This window comes from Rutidosis leptorrhynchoides, chromosome 9, assembly GCF_046630445.1.
Source record: "Rutidosis leptorrhynchoides isolate AG116_Rl617_1_P2 chromosome 9, CSIRO_AGI_Rlap_v1, whole genome shotgun sequence".
Taxonomy (NCBI): Eukaryota; Viridiplantae; Streptophyta; class Magnoliopsida; order Asterales; family Asteraceae; genus Rutidosis; species Rutidosis leptorrhynchoides.
Window position 1 is genome coordinate 317,112,520 of NC_092341.1, and position 22,509 is coordinate 317,135,028.

A 22,509-nucleotide genomic window follows, 5' to 3' on the forward strand; every position below is an offset into this window, starting at 1 on the left:
CGTTGGAGCTTATCGGTTAATTGTATCCCACATCAGATTTGAGAAGAAACAAATGTATGCATTTAAGCGTCGGAGAATCTCCCTCCATCATCAATTAGTTTTAGAGTACTAAGTGACTCTTGAGCTTATGTGTAGGACATGTTGTTAGACCTAAACCGCTCCTATAAGTGGTATCAGAGCTACGGTTGTAGCCCAGATGTGTGGACAACGCAGAGTGACAACGGAGGTTCAAACGAGATGACTATGGACATGACTGGGGAAGAGGTGGGGGTCCGGGAAAAGTCGAGATGACATTGAACGTGTTCGTAGGAGTAGCGCGGCCAAACCGATTAAGGGGGTGATTTTTGGAGCTAATCGGTTAATTGTGTCTCTCATCGGATTTGAGAAGAAACAAATATATGCATATAAACTTAGGTAAATCTTCATACACCACTAATTGATTTTATATTACTAAGTGGTTCTTGGACTTATGTGTATAACAAGTTGTACGGCCTAAAGCGATCATCTATGCAAACAACCTTTCTTTAAAGGAGATATAGCAATTTCCTATAAACCATCAATGGAACCACTTGGCTTCACCAATCACTAGTCGATTATTTTTATGGGTTAATAATTTTATTCTCTACTTTGAAGAAAAGAATTGATTTGCCCGCTTTAGTATTAAGGTATTGACATATTTGGTTTATCTACATGCCATGAATATGGTTGATCTAAAAGCCATTATTTTTTAAAATATGTTTTTATTGATTTCTTAATTTTGTAACTTAAACAATGCATACAAATACAAACCCCTTTTAATAGTAAAGTATTTGTCTTGTTCACCCTAAGTCCTATCCTAAACATGCTTCATTTGAAATGACTATTTGGGTTAGGGTCATAATCAACCGACTCAAATGCGATACCACCACGCCATATGGTACCATCTTACAAACTACTTCTAAACTAACTTTTACGAGTATTATTCTTTTGTTATCAAATCAAATCAGAATCAGATTATCATAAATCTTTAATTTCCCTAAAAGCAACCGTGTACGACGGACCCCTAAATTTCCACCTCCACGTTCTCCTCTTAATTCAACAAAAAACACAAAACCCCAATTGAAATCTTGAATCTTTAGTCAATTGAAACTTGAAATTTTGATTAAAGATTTGATCTTTAGGTCAGTTTGATGTTTATTACACCTTTTTATGCGTTTTCGAAAGTTGGGTATGTGGAAAAATATGATCTTTAGGTCAGTTTGGTGTTTACTGCATGTTTTTATGCATTCTTGAAAGTGGGAAATTGGTATCTGAATGTGATCAGGAGTTAAAAAGAAGGATTTGATGGTGGCTGTTGCGTTGTGTGTGGGTTTTGTTATTGGGGCATTGGTTGTTATTGGTGTTGAAGTTTTGGGGGTTTTGTATTTTATTCAAAAATTGAGTAAAAAGGCAAATAAAGAAGAGATCAAGGTTGCAAATTCTGAGTTGTCCAAAAAAGATGAGCTCCATTTTACTTACCCTAATAAGCAGGTTAGATATTTTCCCTCTATTTTAATATTATTACTTTTTATCTAATTTGGGTATTTGTAATGATGTGATATATAAGTTCCTTTGTTTTTGTTCTGTTACATTATATTTTAATGTATTTGAAAAGTTTGGTTATGATTAGATCACCAAAATATGTCAGTTTATGCTATATTTGTTGTATTTGTTTGTTTTGTTATTCTTACGAAACATTGATTGTATTTGGAAACTTTCTTTTATAATACAAATGAGTGTAAAGATCAGCAAAATGTTGATCTATCTAGCCTCAGTAAGTTGTTTGCAATTATCTGTACATACTAAGGATTCTTGAACTTAGAATGTAAACTATGTGTATTCATAACACAATGCATGATAGCTTGTCCATCTAATAGTAACAAGCATACATGATTGGAGTTCAATCGATATTCGATATTCAACTATAAAGGAATGAACTTTTAGGTGCTAATGTCTATTAACCCTAATTCCGAGCCTATTATGTTCGAATGGGAAAAGTTTGCAGTTAGTTACTTTTTAAGAAGCTTACTTCATTCATGTTATTCTTTTGTGATTTACTTGTGTTTTCAGGGATGGGTTTGGATTTTAGAAAATGAAAAGATCCCGAAAATTACACCATTGACTGATAAAAATTTACATCAACAAAAACGTAAAACTGAGATCGTTGAGGTTTCACCTGTCAGAAAGCAAGCAAGCATCAAAGATCAATTTCTGCACATTACGGAACCAGATGGGTCCCTCAAAAGAATTCCTCTATTAGGGTGTATCGTAGAAGCCGTTTCTGCGACAAATTTACCCTCTCGAAAATGGTTGAGTTTTCTGTACCATATACCCTGTTAATTACAAATTACAGTTGTCATCATAGTTTGTTTATTAGAATTATTTCTGAAAGCAAGCTAATTGCTCAATTTTTATCTGATGTAATGGGCTAATGGTATACTTTTTGTTAGAATGAAATTCCTGAACTAAATAAATATAAAGTTTTTTGAAGGATGTATTCACATCTAATGCAACTTTATCAAACTCAAAATTGTAGTTAAGCAGCTTAATCTGATGTTGTAGAGAATTTTCATAAATTTGAGATTGTTTTTAAACTTTAAAAAACTAAAAGAAATTTTGAATATGTATTCAGTTATTCAAGTGTTCTAATTTTATCAGTTTAGTAATAGAAATAGAACTCTCCCATTTTTGGAAATAAAAATAGTTGAAACTATAATATTGAGTTTTTAGAAGTCTTATCACTAATTTAGAAAACTGCTTTACCATTTTCAATGTATTTTTTCATGTACGGTCATATTTGAACACGTTTATAGTATAAACCTCCACTTTTATGCAACCAAACTCACCCTTTTTGTAGTTATGTTTTAGTTTTTTGGCATCTTGATGTGATTTCTTCATCGTTTTTTATTCTTGCAGGGCCAAAAAGTACCCGATTAAAGTGGAGAACAAATCATCGGTACTATATAATGGAAACAAGCTTTTCTATATGTATTTCGAGACGTCTTGCGAGAAGGAATCATGGTGTAAAGCATTACGTATCGCTTCATGTGAAGACAAAGCAAAACTTAAGTGGTTTCACTCATCACGTTCAGAGTTTCACAGTTATTTGGCATCTTTAAACGTCGAATATCCTTCATTTTTGAAACCTTCTATTGGTTTTAACCCGGAAATGGGAGATAAATCGATTAAAATAGACGGTTCATCATCGAAAGTTCGCCACTTTTTGAAAAAACTTGCAAAGAAAACTTCTAAAACTGGCAAAGAAGATAAAAAGATTATCGAAAGTTCGGTTGGTGGGTCGGTTAAGCCGTCGCAAATAGTAAAGAAATCTAGTTATGGTGCTGAAGAGATTATACAAGCGTTAACACCAAGATTAAATGATACTGATTCTAATGATAAGATAACAAGTGATGAAGGAACGTTATGTTGCAATTTGTTGATATCACGGTTATTTTTTGATGCCAAAAATAATTTGGATTTGAGGAAGTCTATACAAGCGCGAATTCAGGTTTATAGCATCTTTTACGTATAACACAAAATCTTGATGAGTTTTACCCCGAAATAAAGTGGGTGAATGGATTTGCGGTTTGAAACTTGTCAGTTAATGATATTTTAAGTTTTGATGATTAGATTCTATTTCTGATAAAACAATCAGTTTGCATTTAGTTGATTTTGTTCCAACGGAGTTTTTATATTTTATTTTTCCTGTAAAAATGTATTTTTGGTCATTATACCTATAAATATTACTGTATTAACATTCTTTTAGTGTTTTAACTACTATAATATTTTTGAACAAGCATATTATTACAGTAACAAGTTAGCCTGTTGAATCAGATTGGTATGCATTAAAATACATTTCAGGCAATTTTCATCCCATTTGATTATGATTACTACATAAGTCGACCCCCTTCATTTAGTAAGCGGGTCAAATTTACTACCCTCTATATATAATAAATTCATTTTTATTGGAATTCGGTTTAGTTATATAACTGATTATTTGTGTATAGAGAACACTTTCTACCATAAGGACTCCTATTATATCAGGTTGTATGCACTAAAAATACATTTCAGGCTATTTACATCCCATTTGGGTCAAATTTACCACCCTCTATATATAATAACTTCCTTTTTTTAGAACTTGGTTTAGTTATTTAACTGATTATTTGTGTATAGAGAACGCTTTCTACCATAAGGACCCCAAGTTACATAGGCGAAGTGATCTGTACGGGTGTAGAAACTGGAAATATTCCACCGTATATTCACGGCATGCGGGTTCTGCCGTCTGATTTAAAAGAAGTGGTTGCCATGGAAATCGATATCGAATATTACGGTGGTGCGGTTTTAGATATTGAAACAAGGCTTGAAGTGCAGGAGCTACAAAATCCAGATACAAATTCAGATTCCACGTCTGTCGATGAAGTCAAGACAGATCTTCTAGAAGGTTTTGAACAGTATGGAGAACAGTTGAAACTCGATAAACAGAAAAATCACACCTTGGAGCATAAGGGTAATGAAACACGCAAATTAGGTACTTATAATAATTTCGATAATCAATCGGAATTTCAGAAATAAATGTTAAATTTTATAATAACATGTCTGTTATACCTAATAAACTAATACAACTTTTTTTTTTTTTTTTTTTTTTGCAGAGGAGGCCAAAAGTTTTAAGGGCAGCGAACAAGGATCTTCTTCTACTGTACCCAAGTGGAAGTCTGTATTGAATTCTGTCGCCAAACAAGTCTCTCAGGTTCGTACAACAATATTTCGATGCTTATTAATTGTGTAGAGGTTGCAATTTTGACTTAATTAAGTAAAGACTTGACCATATTTGGATTTAGTTTGACCCAAAACAAGTCAAAAAGTTTTTTTTTTTTTTTTTTTTTTTTTCGTGCTAAAGGAGGAACGGGTCAAACGGGCTGAAAGTCACCAAATACATATTTTGAATGCATAAGACCTCTTTTAAATTATTTTATTATTACTCTGTATCTTAATGATATCGTTTTTTGTTATCACGCTTAGCACATTGATTTTTCCTAAACTAATGAACGGAAAAATGTTTCTAGTCAAATTTAGGTGGCGTAGAAATTAGAGAGAAGATTTTTTTTATTATTATTATTTTTTTTTTTGTAATAAGTTTGCTTTTCTCATTGGTGAAGGTACCCCTTTCACTGGCAATACGGGTAACAACTCTTCGAGGAACCTTGCGAGTACACATAAAACCTCCTCCATCAGATCAAATATGGTTCGGTTTTACGTCGATGCCCGAAATAGATTTTAGTTTGGAGTCTTCTGTCGGTGATCACAAGATAACTAGCGGACATATCGCGTTGTTCATAATCAGTAAATTCAAGGTTAGATCATGTCTCTTATCTACATTTTTGACTTTTCTTGTCAAAATACCAACTTATTATATATATATAATTCAATTAAAATACCAAAAAATTTGACTTTATTTTATAATTCAATTAAAATACCAAAAATTTCTGGGATTATTCGGTTCACAAAGCGGATCGGATATTCAGGTAAATCCAAATAAAGATTATGGAACTTAGTCTGCAACAAAATTAACATTTTATACCTAATCTGATTTGTATTTGACTTTATAAGTCAAACCCTTACAAAAAAACATGCATGTTTTGACTTCAACAGGCTGCCATTCGGGAATCTATGGTGCTACCGAACTCCGAAAGTGTAACGATTCCGTTTATGTTAGCTGAAAAGAACGATTGGGTCCCACAAAAAGTCGCTCCGTTCATATGGAATAGTCACGAACTCACCACCGATCCCATCTCTGAACCAAACACCGTACAAGAAGTCAACCGGGCCCCATCTTCTCAAGATTTTCACACACAAGAACCTCAAGAAGGCAGCTCGAGTAGCAAACGTAGTACAGAAAACACGCAAGATGTATCACACGATAAAAAACCAATCAATCAAGTCGACGATAAAAAGTTTACGGTTGATGAAAATTCTTCGGACGAAAAAACACCATTGTTAGCAAGCGAAGAACAACAACAATCACAACCACAACCGCAAGAGGTGTCAATAGTGGCCCGTAATGTGGTTGAAGAGAATCGAGAAGTTTCATTTCCGAATTGGCAACAACCGTCGCCGCCTCAAGCGATGATGTCGTCGTCGGAAGAAAGTAACGAAACGGTGGAAGGGGATGAAGCTAGGTTAAGGAGATTGGGAACGAAAGCAAAGATGTTAGGGTTACGGAAAAAGATGGGGGAGAAACTTGAAGAAAAGAGACGTAACATCGAAGAGAAAGGGCGACATATAGTTGAGAAGATGCGAGGACCGGGAGGAATTTGATGTCTGTATTTTTTTGTCTTTTGGGTCGTAATGTGTACGTTATTGGTACGTGTAGAGTTTCGAATGGCGATTATATGATTGAAAACATGTATTATTTATTTTCCAGGATAAATTTAGTATTGTCGTCTTATACTAATTCCACGATTGGTTAGTAATCGGGTTTTTTTCTTTTATCAATCTTCTTGAGTAGTGTTGTGTGATCTGTAACCAAGCTACTTAAGGAGATAAAGAGTACTTGATTGGAACAGGTAAGATTACTACTCTAAGTTTGGTGTTGGTGTTATATGATCGAAATCGATGAGCAAAAATGTCGTACAGTAGAGTTTTTAATGATTAATATGAATTCAAATATTGGTAAGAACAATAAAAAGTATTCAAACTCACAATTTGAATCATATAAGTTAACAAATACTGTTGATTGTTGCACACCTCTGTCACAGCATTTGATGATAATTTGAAGTATTGAACTCTACTTTTCTTATAAGTATTTAGTCGGGATGGACCGGGAAAATGATCGAAACGGTCACGGGATAAATGGTTAGGCCACCTACGTTGGATTGAAATTTACTCATGAAAGGAAAATTTTATTTGTTTTCTGGTACATGAGAAGGACGTGATCGGTATTTGTCATCATTCCCATCGGAATCTTGTAGCTAGCCACGTACGGTGAAGACTGCAACATGAAGCCATTAAGTCTCTTTTTTTCAACTGCCCATTTTGGTTCTGCATCTTGAGCCTTGCTTGCACCACCATGAAACGCGAGCCTTGTTTTGTGCCAGTTTAATAGACTATTCTAACATTATTTCAATGCATTTTTTTTGTAATGCCTCTTCGTTTGCTATTACGTTGTCATGTTACTTGATACAGTATACGTAGTCTTTCAGATTCGTAAACCACAAGTCAAGCCCGAGTCTAACGTGTTCCCTTAACGAGTTGAGTAAGATGGGGGTCAACACAAGGTAACCACGATTGCTTATAGGATTATTACTAAATAGTTTACAGCCGATTCAATTCAAGTTTCTAATATATATACAAATGAGGTTTTTCGTGTTCAGGATATCAATCGATCAATGTGAATATTACCACCCAAATGTACTTAAATTGGGTTATCACCATCGTCTTTGAACCTTTTTTTTTTCGCATGTACATCCTTAAAACTGAAAGACCATAGAGTCCCAAAAGCCATAAACAACCCAAAGATGGCTCATAGAATCTTTGGAGTAAAAAGACACAAAAGTCCAAAAAGTCAAATAGGGTCCCAATTTAAGAATATAAAACAAAGTTTTTTTACTTCAAAAAAGAAATAAACTAGAAAGCACAAAAACCCCATATCACCGATTAGATCAAATCCAAGTTTCTAAGTTATCGCATATATAAAAATATTCAAGAGAAATGGTAGGTAGTCACATTGGACTTGAATCATGCCAACACACACACATACGTGTCAAACTCTCTACAATATCTCATCCCAAGTGTCCATGCATTGTTGTTTAGCTTCATTCACATTAATCAATTTAAATGCCTTTCAATCACCACCTTCTTCATTCCCTAAATCATTCTACTTAAAATTTAATTCCATTTATCAATCAACTAGTGTTTGTTGAGTGATCCTGATCAAAACTTAAAACTTTTTTTAATATTTGATAGTAACAAAACGAAAGTATGCCGCCACGTAGATACGCTATTGGTCGGGCTGATGAGGCGACCCACCCGGATTCTGCAAGGGCTACCTTGTCGGAATTTTTATCGACGCTTATGTTCGTGTTTGCAGCAGAAGGCTCTACACTTGCTCTCAGTATGGATCTTATTTTGTTATATACTTGTCTTTATTGAGAATAACTCGATATCTGGTTTCGAGTTTTAATCGGCGTCCTTAGTTATATTTTTACAAAACTTCTCTTACTATCACATGCACTTTCTGCTACATATCCGTTCTACCTTGGGAATATAGGGTGAAATGAGTAGGACTCAGAGTCGTTTCTAGTGTAATACCGGTTTGGGTTTTACTCGTTTCGAGCGTAATGTCTTAAATTTGAATTTGACACGTTTGATTTAATACTAGCCGGTTAAACTTGTTTCGTTTCAAGCCTAATATATTAATCTCGAACTTGGTTCGTTTCAATTCAAGCCTAATATATTAATCTCAAACACGTCTCCTTTCAAGCCTAATATAGCCTAATATATTAGTCTCGGACACGGCTCCTTTCAAGCCTAATATATTAGTCTCGAACTCTCGTTTCAAGCCTACGACCAGAGCTTCATTCGGAAGCAATCTAGAGTCAGAGTCTCTAGATAGAAAAGGACTTTCTCTGCTCTTAAATCAAGCCTACGACCAGAGCTTCATTCGGAAGCAATCTCTCTGGATAGAGAGTCAGAGTCTCTAGATAGAAAAGGACTTTCTCTACTCTTGAACACCCTGGATAGACAAATGACTTCTCTTTATTCTAGGATATGGTATGGTAGGAGAAGAATTGTCTACATCTTACCTCCCACATACCTCACTTTTGTGGGATTGGGTTTTGTTGTTGTTGTTGTGTCTCATTTCAAGCCTAATATGCAAGTCTCGAACTCGGATCGTTACAAGCCTATAATATATTAATATTGAACTCGACTCCTTTCAAGCCTGTAATATATTAAGCTCAAACTCGGCTCGGCTCCGAGCCTAATATATTAAGCTCGAACTTGGCTCTTTTTAATTGATACATTGATTATGTTCACATTTGTAGATACGCGCATGGGCGGAACTACATGGGGGGCAGGGGCACGCCCCATTTTCAGGGTTAAAGATTTCCATTTTTTTTATTTTGGCCCGGTAGATTTGAAATTTTCAGGCTTAAAATTTGATTTTGTGTCAAAAAGCTTCCATATTTTGCCCAAAAACGTACGGACGTTGCTCCAACTCAAAAGTCCATGACTCGAGGTTGTATTTTTATGGAAGGATGGAAGAAAAAATTTATATGAATTTTTCTAAAAAAAAATGAGGCCCGGTGAAAAAATATATTTTAGTTCCCCACTAGATACGCGATTCATTTTATACCGCTTTTTCTATACAAAATTTAGTTGCTAGAGGCACATTTCGCAGTGTTCTCTTATGTATAAGAAAACTAAATAAGATTATGATGGATAGTTCAATTATGCTAGTCAGTTAGTAATATGTTTTAATGTAGAAACTTTAAACATGCAGATAGGATGTATGGTGATCATGCCTTAGGAGCATCAGGGCTACTGATGGTGGCTTTGGCACATGCGCTAGCATTGTTTGCTGCCGTGGCATCGAGTTTGAACGTGTCCGGTGGACACATAAACCCTGCTGTCACGTTCGGTACTCTTGTTGCCGGTAGAGTGTCAGTTGTTCGCGCCTTGTACTATTGGGTAGCCCAACTTCTTGGTGCCGTTGTCGCCTCGTTATTACTCCGGCTAGCCACCGACGGCATGGTATATCATCGAGCCTGAACTTTTCATCTTTGATTTGTAATTGTGGCATGATATAATCACATAAGTAGCTTACTTTTCGAATAATTCATATATTTAGTAGATAAGTTACGAATTCAACAAGTGATTTGACTCGCAATCAACATCTTTAGTTTTGATTATTTTCCATTTTGCAGAGACCAGTTGGGTTTGCAGTGGCAACTGGTGTCGGAAACTTAAACGCTTTACTAATGGAGATTGTGCTAACATTTGGGTTGGTTTACACTGTTTTCGCAACAGCTATAGACCACAAACGAGGGACATTGGGAACCATAGCACCACTAGCAATCGCGTTCATTGTGGGTGCTAATATTCTCATTGGAGGACCGTTCTCTGGAGCCTCGATGAATCCGGCTAGAGCATTTGGGCCGGCATTGGTTGGGTGGAGGTGGCACCAACATTGGGTGTATTGGCTAGGACCTTTCATTGGGGCTGCAATAGCCGGTTTGATCTATGAGTTTGGTATAATTCAACCTGAGGTGCCAGTTCATACGCACCACCAGCCGCTTGCTCCAGAAGATTACTAAAGAGATGGTTTAGTCATGTTATTATAAGTTGTGTAATAAAGAAAAAGATGGGTTGGGGTTTTACTTTATGTGTATTTCGTGTTGTTTTTTTTTAACTGTCACTGTAAGTTTTTGTGTTTTACTTGTATGTGTATTTTCTTTATTGTGTTCAGACTTTAGGAAAAAACAATAAATTGTGCACCTACCCTTTACTGTGTACGTGTGTGTGGCCTAAACTACGGGTGCTTTTATCTTTTTGTACGTATATGTGTTTCAGTTTCAGGTAGATACTAATGAACGTTGCCTATATTAAAATCCGTGATCAGTTCATAAACTCCTCGCGATTTTGAGGATCTCGTCACCTCTCTACATAGCAAATTTTTTCCTTTAAGAAACGGATACTCGTATATAGAATTATATAGAAACAAGGTCGTTTTTTTTAGGGAAAATACCCTCGAAAGGGAAAACAAAAGAAGGGAAAACAAAGGTTCGCGTCTAGAAAACAAATAGCTAAACAAAAGAAGAAAAAAAATCATCTATACGCGTAGGCGAGTCTAAGAAAAAAAAAATCATCTATAGGCGTAGGCGAGTCTCCTAACCTCTCGAAAATAATTACATACATATTAACCAAATAACAAAAAAAAAAAAAAAAAAAAAAAAAAAATTTAAATAAAAAAAAAATACGAAAATAGACGGGACCCGTCTTTTTCAATTTTCCATGTACCAACTATTTTCGATTTTCAATTTTCCGTAATAACAATCAACTTCTACATAGCATATGATATGCAACAATTTTTTTTTTTTAACACCAGTATAGGATCCCAAAACCACCCACGCGAGAGATACCTAGAAGATTAAACCACCCACGCAATCATCTCGGGCAGTTGCATAATCAACCCCCAACCCCCAACTGTTGCCCTGAAGGAACCTGGACGAATCAGATAGTATTCTTGAAACATATAATTCAGTTCAAATAATAATCAAATAAATAAATGGAAACTCTGATATTACATATTATTTGATTTGATCAACAAATGACATAACTTTAACAAAACAAAAAACAGGGAAATCAAGTGTACCCAGGAATAACTGGTTTTACAAAATTATCAATTTGCCTCAACACTCTAATACAGTCAAGGCTTTTGTTCTTTTTTCATTTTCATTGATTATTTTGCAATTTCTTTTTATTTTATCTTTTTTGTATTCTTTAAGCAAAATTAATCTTAAAAAATGACAAGCAAAATCTCAAAACCTGTCCTGATCAATTAGTCTTTTTCGGTCCGCCTGTTTGTTTCTCTACCTCCTCGGGCACGAACCTAGGCAAAGTCAACATCGTATTGACACGAGATACGCCTTCAAGGGCAGACCAGTCAATTCCACCTTCTTCCATATTAACTGTTGGATCATCGTTTAGGTTGTCATCCGCCAAGTCATCGTCTGCATCGGTTATGTCCCCCGGAAACCCGTCAGCAGCTCGGACAGTCTCACTAGGTTTTAAGGAAACCGGCTCGTTTTTTTCAATGGAAATGGTCAAATCAGTGGCGGAAGCGGTAGATATAGTGTCTGTGTGCGGGGTGAGAAAAAGACAAACGACTGCACAGTCATCGACTTTAGAAGTTGGGTACCTGTACTTCCACGCACGTACTGCGGAATCAACTACGGCTCGAGCCGCACTAGAACGTGTTTCGGCTGAGGCTACGATGTCCACCACGTCTTTGTTTGTGAGCACATCCCAAATCTGTCATTTCACGACACTAATAAGTACATCGAGTGATTCGTACACCACTAAAATTTATCGGCAGATCACTAAAACTGTTTTTAAAGAGTTGTACAGTACAACATTATAATGTGTATTTAGTGTTGTATGGATTATTTTATGGTGCAAGGATCCTCACCCATAAGTGAACACACATCATTTTTGAAGGTTTAACAAATTCTGATTAATGCAAGAAACTAATAGATATTGGGGCTTTCATATATGAGGACGATAATGGCTTTATTCAGATTATCATGCAAATTGAAATTAGAAATATGTAAAGATGGTGATAGTAATCGTACCCCGTCAGTTGCTAAAACGACGAACATGTCGTTTTCGGTTAAATGTCGATAAAAGATGTCTGGGACAGAGATGAGACCAAAATCCTTAAGACAAAAGTCCCCGAAAGCACGAGCCATAGCTAAACCGGGAGAGTCATTATTAGGTAGCCAAACTCTAGTGACATCGGGTTCATCTTGAAGGGCGAAAACACGCCCTTTGCATTTACGAATCCGCTCTGCTTCAGCTGAAACATTAAGATGCAAATATTTTGTTAAAACTGAAATCTTGTCAACTTTTCTTGATTTTTCATCAGATAACTTACTAGGAAAGCAGAGATATGATGCTATGTGATTTCGATAATGTCTGTGTACAAAGGTACAGATTTTGTTGGGCACAAAGAAATAACATATCATCTAATGGAATGTTTAAGCGTGGTTTTCATATTGTTTTTGACGATAAGATAAAATAAAGTAAGACTTGAGTTTAGGGATAGATAATGAAATTTTGGTTGGATAGGTACAAATGCACAAATACATGTGATTCCTAAAAGCACGCATTTGACCTTTCTAATATAAATACCCCAGAGTTGAGTTATCGAATTGAATGCTATAAACTATGTAACAAGTGAGTAGGGTTACATTTTGAGGTGGCTTAAAATTGGCCTGACTTGGTTTGTCTTTTTATCTTTAACGGGTCAAATGGGTAATAAATTTGAAAGTAACCTAGAAAGGAAACACAACTCAAAGTGCTCACGGATGCTTAGAACATCCTAAATTGTTTAACAATAATATATAATAATTTAACCATTTACAGAATTAAAAGAAGTTGTGACAGGTTGGCTGAACCAGAACAGTTTGGACCTGCATTCAAAAATTATGACACATTCACTTTTCCCAACCTGCCTGACCCACCCAATTTGCTACTTTTAGTTATATCGACCATTTATAAGCAATTCAATCTAGTTTTATATCATTCCTTCTATACAATATCAAACCTTGTATCCTATCCAAATTACTCCATTAAAAAATAACGAAAACGGACAAATATTGGTGTCAGATAGGAACCTGGAAGATTTGGTTTAAGATCCACAGTCAACTGAACAGGAATAAGAGAATTGCTTTTATCTCTTGTGCACAATATAGCTCTCGAGTCCCCAACATTTCCGATTATAAGATCCTGACCCTACAACCAACACGTTAAACCATTCACATTCTCTAACATCAAAACCCTAATATCAAGAATCATAAACAAGTAAATATTTTCAATCATTTAAACCTGTTTAATCAAGGTTACTGCTGTTGTTCCGCTGCAAAAACAGTCGATATTAGCATACATCCTTAATTCCCTGTCCATGACTTTAAAAGCCTTTAAAAACGAGTCCTTTAGTGCCTGTAATTTTTCGGGATTTTTACTGATCTCGAGGTCTAAAAAGGCCTCAGAACCGAAGGGTGTTTCTTCATTAAGAGTGAGTTCCCGAAGGACATCGCTACTACCCTTTATATTTACATCCCATTTTTCACTGAGCCTTAACGGGAGCGAATCTCTAACTCTTTTAGCAACCATGTGACCGTAGGGACCATGACCGTCGAACACACCACAGAAGACGGTGTCTGTTCTTGACCAGAAGTTCTGAAATGTAAGATGAAAATATAACTAACATCAGATCTGTCATTTCTTAGTGCAGAGAAAAAAATCATATGGTCGAATTTGTCTTCAAGAAAACGAACGGTAAATAGTCATGTTATGTGTCTTGGTTGTTAACCAAATACTGTGATTTCATATATCATTTGATCCATTCAAGTGAATAAATTACGCTTTCTGACTATATAAGAATGGTTAATCAATTTCTTACCAGATACAATAAAGCTGAATATCAAAGGATAGAATAAGACTAATTGTGTAACCTCATTTTAACATTATTGACTACAGGTTAAGCACCTATATTTACAAAATAAGGTCACATTATCAGTTATTTCTTAGCTAAATCAGTATTTGACTAACACTTGACATTTTAATTGTTTGATTATTGCAACTTATAATATATATATATATATATATATATATATATATATATATATATATATATATATATATATATATATATATATATATATATATATATATATATATATGATCCAAACATCCTCTTATACTTGATATGCACATCCAAACACTTCTAAAAGAGCATAGTCAATATACTAGTCTACTCTAAAAGAGGCACAAACTTCACAAACATGAACCCGAAATCATGAAACAAAATATCATATGAAAACATAAAATAAAAAATAAAATAAAATAAGTCCAAGAATCAAACCTCCCAAACAATCATGGCATCTTGATTAGTACCCTTTTTCCCTTGTTGCGTAAAAAGCGAAGCAACTTCGCTCGAACCATTTAAAAACATCCTTCCCGGAATCCTATGAAGACGATCTTCTCTCTGCGTATTAAACGAAGAGCTTCTAGACGTCTTCTTCTTCAAACTTTTCCTTTTCTTACTCCCATAACTAGGTGTTGTTGGGGAGCTCGGATTAGGGCTCCTGCTTTCACCTGATAAGCAGGACCCCATCCGCAGGGCCCTCACAATACTTAATAAGCACTCCAGGCCCGCAGCACAACCAACCTCCCTACGGTTTTCGGTTAACGAATCCGTCACAATATTTCTTTCACAAACACGAAAAAAACTCGTGTTTACCTCAATTTTCAATCAATCTCACTAATTCACCACCTTCATATATATCACCACAAATCACAAATTTCATCAACAATTCACCAAACCTAATCATATAATTCCACCAACGCAAATCAACAATTCATGAAACCTAATTACATAATTACCTCCACCACAATTTCCTAACCCTAATAGATAAATGTGATCATATCCATTTCATATCATACAGACATCATAACAGAACCACAATACACAAAGAATATATACTTATTATGTATCTATATCTACATATATAAATAGATACGAAATTAGGGCTTCGTATCAATCTAGCATGAGAATAACAGATCGGAACATGCAAATTACCTTAATTGGATACAAATTGATAGAAGTGTGCGTATATGTGTGCGATTAATAGTAATAATACGGTTATTATTAAAATATATTAACGTAGATCAAACGATAGAGATATGAGAGACGGAGCTGGCAAAAACTAAATAATAAAAATTAGAAAATTAATTGGCAGCAGAATGCAGACAGAATAGAACAGGAGTGAATATATTGTATGTAACTTCTGTATCTATATATGTAATCTGTATAGATATGTCTATATCTGCATATGTGTGTATTTAGTGAGTGGTCACATGAAATGATATAAGGTGAGTTATAAATTTGTGGATTACATCAAATCATTATTATTAATTATTTAATTATTTAATTAACTATTAAAATTCATTTAGACTATTTTACTAAAAATTAAAATAACCATTTACTTTAAACAACTAAATTCTAGTTGATTCATATTTACATAAAAATTTTCACTTTAAAATAAGATATCATTCATACATAGTTAAATTTGTACATAAATTTTTGTAAAACAATTCTTTATTATTTACTTAAGATTCTATAATGTTATTTTGAGTTGTTGTCATATCTATAGTTAATATTAAAATCCTATAATTATAATGTTATTATTAGGATAATTCTTATGTTAAGAAAAAAATTAAAAAGAAAAAGAAAAAAAATCTAAGCATGGTGGGTGATGTCATTAATATTAATTTTATATTAAAATTAAATCTTATTAATTATGTATTATTATTAAATTTTATTAATAATTATTTTAATTATTAAAAATTAAATAATTTTGAATTATTTTAATTAATTATTTTGAATTGAGTACGTGAAGGTATAAAAGCTAGACAGAAGGAAATCAATTCAAATTTATATTTTAATTTATACTTTTAAAATAAAATAACAACCAATATTATCTCTTATGATTGGATGTGGATTGTTTATTATGTATTTTAGGTGTTTGATGAAATGTTCAGCTGACGAATTTCTGGGTCGGACTCTGTAGTTTCACGAGTCATTAAATTAAATAACTGTAGCATTTACATTCACTTAATACTTAAAACATATCATTAAACTGTTTCGTTTAAACAAACTCGTGGTTCCACGGATCATTTCACTAGTATAAGAATATAAGCAAAACATTATCGTATTCACTTCTCCATTAATATTATCATCATCATCATGATCATACTATTGTTATTTAATTAAAATTGGTATAATGGAGTTATATAATTATTGTTTAATATTGTTAAAAACTAAAACTACTGGTTGTATTATAGAAAATAAAATAAATGAAAGTTTCTACATTTGAAGATGTGATTGTTAATGATTTAGAAATTAAAGATTCAAAAAAGAGGGAGATATAATAGTAAAAGAAATGAGAAGATAAGATCGAAAACCATGGATATGTCGTGTGTACCAAAAGTTAATTATTTAATAATTAATACTAATTATATATTTATGATTAAATAACTAATAATAATAATTATTATTATATTTGTAGAATATTTCCAACGATAATATTTAAAACCCTCGTAACATGCTTTAGAGTATTATAAACTTGTAACTTTCATTGTAAAAATTAAAATAACGTTATGTACAATAATTTAATGCATGTTAACGACAATAATAAAAGTTATCGTTAAAAAAATAAATAATATAATAATAATAATAATAATAATAATAATAATAATAATAATAATAATAATAATAATAATAATAATAATAATAATAATAATAAAATTAATTAAAAATAAATGAAACTGTGAACCTGTCTTGTGGCCAATAGATGGATTTATGAATCTATCTTACGTCCAAATCCATAATTTAATCCATATCTATCTAGCAAAATATGCCCTACCAAGCTCCAATAAAATATTTCCCTGTGAAGCGGGAGGTCACGGGTTCGAATCCTGTCATAGGCAGATGAACTTAATAGTGACCCCTGACAAGAGGGTGCTTTTCCTGGCACATGTGATACCTGGTTGCATGCTGCCCCAAGGTTTACGCGCTGCGCGGAGGCCAATGTGCCTATTCGTAGTAGTGGTTCCTCGGTTGCAAAAAAAAAATAAATAAATAAAAATAAAGCATCAATATTTTAGGAAAAAATTTTAAGGTTACTATTTGAATTAATTAGAAAGTATACTACTCCATATTATTATGAATTTTCTTGTTTAGTTTTAGTATTTATATTTTTTAATGGTATTAAGTTATAAATATGATACTAAATTATATATATACTATGCTTAAACTAGCTAGTATTCTCATTCCTATTGTTATTATTTGAATTTATAATTATAGAGATAAAACATTTCATTAACAGTGATTTTTTTTTCTTTTGCAAAAATATGATAACTTACACAAATAACAAAAAACGTTTTCGAAAAGAAAACGTCTTCAACGAAGGCAACAAAGGAGAAACCTAATGAGGCTCGTACCTAGAAAGCGGTACTACAAAACAAGTATCAGTACCGAGCATCTCCTAAATTAAAACCGTACAGAAAAACCGACAACGTGATGGGCCAAAACTAAACAAAAGAATCCAACATGAATAGGGCAATGTAAGAATCAAACCATACGAACCTGAAAAGCCTAGACAAATACAACCAACGTGTGGACACACAAACTGAGGTTCAACCTTGATCATTTTACCGTCGACGATCTCCCGCCGAAAATCATTACGAAACGATTTTCGATCTTGAAATAGAGAACTTTTGAGGTACCATCACCAATCAATGTACCCGATGAAGGTGAAATTCGACCTTGATCCGCCAAAAAGCCTTTATTCGATGATTCATTTAACAATATCTTCTAGAAATACTCTTGCATAAATTTCAAACATAGAATTTGTGTAAGACATCACTTAAGAATATTTTAAACTTTTTAAGTGAATTTATCAAAATCATGAATGGAAATGTCATCAACGCATTTAAAGATAAAATAAATGCAATAGATAAATCATGAAATCCAAATCAAGCCAACAACATTTCAATAAACACATGATGTTCTGAGTTTGTAGTTTTCATACATTTACTGCACATGTTATCATGTCAGTTGGATTCTAGTACAATTCTTGTGCACATCTCCTTGGTTTTCATGATTTGTTTCTTTTATTGTATAAATGTAAAAATGTATATGGACATTTTAATGGATATATGCTTTGCATTTCTAGTTTGCTACTCATATAACATGTATTGTTTATCTGATTACATGCGCTACTTATCTGATAAGAAAACAATCAGGAACACATAAGCAAAACTACTCCAGAGTATAATATTTCATATTTAAAATATAGAAAGTGAAAATGAATATTTTTGTTATTTTCTTTTTTAGAAAAAAAAAAAAAAAAGAAGCAAGAAACAGTTATATTACTATAAACTATGGAATTTACAATATGTACAGTGACTATCAAGCTGAAATCGGAATTAGCTACACATTCAACGACAAAATCAAAAATCGATCAAGAGGCTTATGAGATTTAAATCAACCTACTTTGGTTGATTGGTTCTATGGAACGAATCTTGAATTAAGTATCATAGGTTAATTAACCATTGATGCCAGTCGAATGAGAGTTTCCTACAATGATTTGAGATCCGTTTTAAGCCTTTGATTTGAATTTTTTGAGAGAATAGATGCGGGATCAGTTTTTTTGCTTTGAAATATTGGCTTGTTCTTGTTAACCCAAACCGTGTAGCAAGTGACTCATTTCATAGCCTGCCAAATCCATTTCCCGGATTCCAATTTGATGAAGCTTGGTCGATTGCAAAGTCATCTTCGATGGTGTTGAACGACAATGGTTAGATACCCCACCCACTGTTGTAAAAAACCCGATTACTCATTTCTAAGAGCAGTCCGTTCCGTTTTTTCAAAATCCGTTTAATTTGTCGGTCAACGTAGATTGATGGTTCAAAATCGAATTTGATAATCAAAGTCGGTCAAAGTTAAAATTGGTCAACATTTTAACATGAATATAAACTAATACTTTAGAGTTTTTGAATAAAACGAACAATTTTAGACGATTATGTTAAAGTTTATGTTTATGTTTAAGGTTTTCTTCTATATTTACACATAAATTTTTAAGATTTATCTTTTAATTGTATAAAATACAATCCGGTTAATCCCCGATTAATCTCCGAATTTCCGATTAATCCTTTCAAAGTCTCGACCGATTAATCCCCGAATAGCGAATTTTGCAACCTTGACCCCACCATTTCAATACTTGATGCCAGACTTTATTTTATGCTTTGCAATTAATAAGTGAGTGTAACCTCAGAGTGTTGGTGTATTGTTGATGACATGATTTTTCACAAGGGATGTCAGAGGTTCGATTCCCTTGAACTACAAAATATTTCCTTTGAGGCATTTCATGGGCCTCGGAAGTTGCAAACCTTTTGCGTTCAACCTCACCCGAGGGGTTTTACCAATGTAATGCACGTATGGATTCGTCGTAAGAGTTTCCTCCTGAGGAACGGTAGGACTATAATGTTCGTCCCAGAAAATGATCATGTGGGTGGATTCCGATATCCCGTTCGAATCAAAGTCAGTGACTAATAAAAATTAATCAGTGAGTAGTCAACAAAATAATTTAAATTGATAGATAATTAGGAAAAAAGTGAAGTAGATTAAATGATCATAATTATATTTAGCAAAATAACTGTCTAAATTATTGGTCCACATCATCAACATGTGGTATATATGTGGCAACGTGAACAACAGATCATTAGATAATTACATGTTTCAACTACAAGCTAAAATTTAATTTATATTAAAAAATTATTAATATAATATTTCTGGTTGGCTAATAGTAGTTGTTACTCTGAATTGTTGGGGTGACCTTCACCCCTTTCCCACATCGGTTGGAGAGGCAAAAACAAAGGCCCTTATATGTGGCTTGATACCTCTTCCTCACAGGACGCGTTTTAAACCCGTGAGGGCAGTTGAGTCGCTGGTGGCTCGCTGTTCCCAAAGCGGACAATATTCTGTGGTGGTCCTGGCTTCTGTCTCCGTTGCCATCAACTGGTATCAGAGCTGGGGTTACCACACCGATGTTGGGGGGGATTGTTGGGGTGACCTTCACCCCTTTCCCACATCGGTTGGAGAGGCAAAAACAAAGGCCCTTATATGTGGCTTGATACCTCTTCCTCACAGGACGCGTTTTAAACCCGTGAGGGCAGTTGAGTCGCTGGTGGCTCGCTGTTCCCAAAGCGGACAATATTCTGTGGTGGTCCTGGCTTCTGTCTCCGTTGCCATCAACATGAATTGGGATAATTAATACGAGTAATCAAAAATTAACCATATCCTTATGAAGGGTCTTAAAAGTTGTATGACCAATTAATCTTGTTCAATGAGCATTAAAACCAGACAAAGTTATGTAAACCTGTCAATAGTAAACTAAGCCACATGATACATTGTACTCTCATCATAACATTAACATTTATATAACCATAGAGTAAATGAATGGAGTATTAACTTGAGGAGTAGGACTATTTTAAACGGCATTTTTATGCCCGTGTGATGCACGGATCTAGAATTATAGTAATTAGTTGTATGAAACTGGTTAGTCGTGATCAGGGATGAGATCGATACGAGTACCCTACCGATACCGAAAGTACCGAAACCGGAATTGTTCAAAATCAAGAATTGAATTAATAAAACGGTACGGTGGTACCGGTACTGGTATCGGTATTATCGGTATAATACCGAATGATCCCGAATTTACATAACATTTGAGTTCTTCCACCATTTATTAAATGGACGCTTTACAATTGTAATCTACCAAAAAAAAAACTTTAAGTTCTTTATGTTTTATTAGTGAAAATACTTTATAGCTTCATACAAATTTCAACATTAGTTTTAACTGTTATTGACGAAGTTGATTTGGTTGTATGATTCTCATTGGCTTTCCTAAGTTTCCTCCAATTATATTAGATCCGATCTTCACTAGATGCCCTGAACTCCTGAAGTGCACAACAGTATTGATTGAACTTAGAGGTTACATTATATCCTTGTTACAACTTGAATCATGTTACTTAGAATGTAAATATAAATAACACAATTAGCTGTAAAAAGAAGGACCAGGCTCGGCCCAATGAGGGTGCAACATGAACATTTGCACAGGCCCAAAATTTTTAGGGGCCCAATATTTATATAAATACCCACATAAGAATCACCGGGTCCAAGACTTAACATTTGACAGAAGTCTTAAACAAGTGAATCAGGCCCAATCAATGTTCTTTCTGATTTCCAACAAAGTTAGATTACTTTTTAACGTCACCTACAACATTTACTTTTTAGTTTCATTTTAAAATCACACAAACACCTCTGTTAGAATTTAGATAGCAGCTATTGAATTAAAATGTTTGTTAGCATGAGTGGTTATATACTGATATGTGAGTTCTTTTTTTTATGGGTACTCAACATTTTTGCTCTTTGAAGTTATATTTCGACTGACAATTTTCATAATTAACAAATGTATATTTTTATGCATCAAGTTGTTTATGTACTTTAACAAATAATGAATTTAGTATGAGGTATGAACTTTTGAATTATGATTCATTGTATATTGTATATATTATGTATGTATATATTGTATATTGTATTCAATCTCACTTTAAAATATAGTATGAAGTATGAACTTTTAAGTTATATTCATAGGGGCCTTTTTTTACCGCCTCGCTCGGGGCACCGGAAAACTCAGGACCGGCCCTGAGAAGGACACTTTAACTTATTGATGTATCATTAAAAACTTAATATTCGAAATTTGGTTTCCATAATCACTTTCGCCATACCAAACCGCTACTGATATCAAAAATACTGAAACCGAAAATTCTCAAAACCAAGAACATAGCAGGTAACAATAGTCTTTTTTTTTTATATAAAAAAGCAAGAAATTTTATTTATATATCACATCACTAAAACTTACAAATAAATGGGCCAGGCCCAAACACGAATTGAGCATTCTGTTGGACATCGAATATGTACAAGACCAAGTATACATATCAATTTGAGTATTTCCATTTCTCTTTTGTCACCGATGATGAAAGTGAGGAGAGATGTCTCATTAAAGTTAACCCACTCCGGTCCTTTTGTTGGCTGACGAAACGTATAAATCGGGGTTGATTAACTATTGGTGTCAATCGAGAGAT

The 22,509-nt window shown here is 33.8% G+C and overlaps 3 protein-coding genes across 4 annotated transcripts; 2 read left to right on the forward strand and 1 right to left on the reverse strand.

Annotated features, from left to right (window-relative positions):
- The first annotated feature begins 851 nt into the window (after window positions 1-851).
- LOC139866082 (uncharacterized) lies at window positions 852-6,619 on the forward strand. Of its 2 annotated transcripts, none has more exons than XM_071854213.1 (7): window positions 852-1,509; window positions 2,089-2,327; window positions 2,935-3,526; window positions 4,192-4,525; window positions 4,668-4,765; window positions 5,175-5,369; window positions 5,668-6,619. In XM_071854213.1, the coding sequence occupies exons 1-7, from the start codon at window positions 1,324-1,326 to the stop codon at window positions 6,331-6,333; spliced, it is 2,310 nt and encodes a 769-aa protein (XP_071710314.1). In that variant the 5' UTR covers window positions 852-1,323; the 3' UTR covers window positions 6,334-6,619. The 2 variants fall into 2 exon arrangements, with proteins under 2 accessions (XP_071710314.1, XP_071710313.1); XM_071854212.1 differs by having other exon boundaries at window positions 855-1,509; window positions 4,192-4,546; window positions 5,668-6,617.
- A 1,376-nt stretch (window positions 6,620-7,995) lies between these two features.
- Window positions 7,996-10,608, forward strand: LOC139866734 (aquaporin TIP3-1-like). The gene is made up of 3 exons (XM_071855022.1): window positions 7,996-8,128; window positions 9,518-9,768; window positions 9,942-10,608. The coding sequence occupies exons 1-3, from the start codon at window positions 7,996-7,998 to the stop codon at window positions 10,329-10,331; spliced, it is 774 nt and encodes a 257-aa protein (XP_071711123.1). The 3' UTR covers window positions 10,332-10,608.
- Window positions 10,609-11,299: 691 nt separating this feature from the next.
- LOC139867598 (probable protein phosphatase 2C 33) lies at window positions 11,300-15,538 on the reverse strand. Its single transcript, XM_071855967.1, has 5 exons — window positions 14,663-15,538; window positions 13,624-13,977; window positions 13,413-13,530; window positions 12,369-12,592; window positions 11,300-12,048 (listed from the first exon to the last, which is right to left on the reverse strand). Exons 1-5 carry the CDS (start codon window positions 14,912-14,914, stop codon window positions 11,572-11,574), a joined length of 1,425 nt encoding a protein of 474 aa, XP_071712068.1. The 5' UTR covers window positions 14,915-15,538; the 3' UTR covers window positions 11,300-11,571.
- Window positions 15,539-22,509: the final 6,971 nt, after the last annotated feature.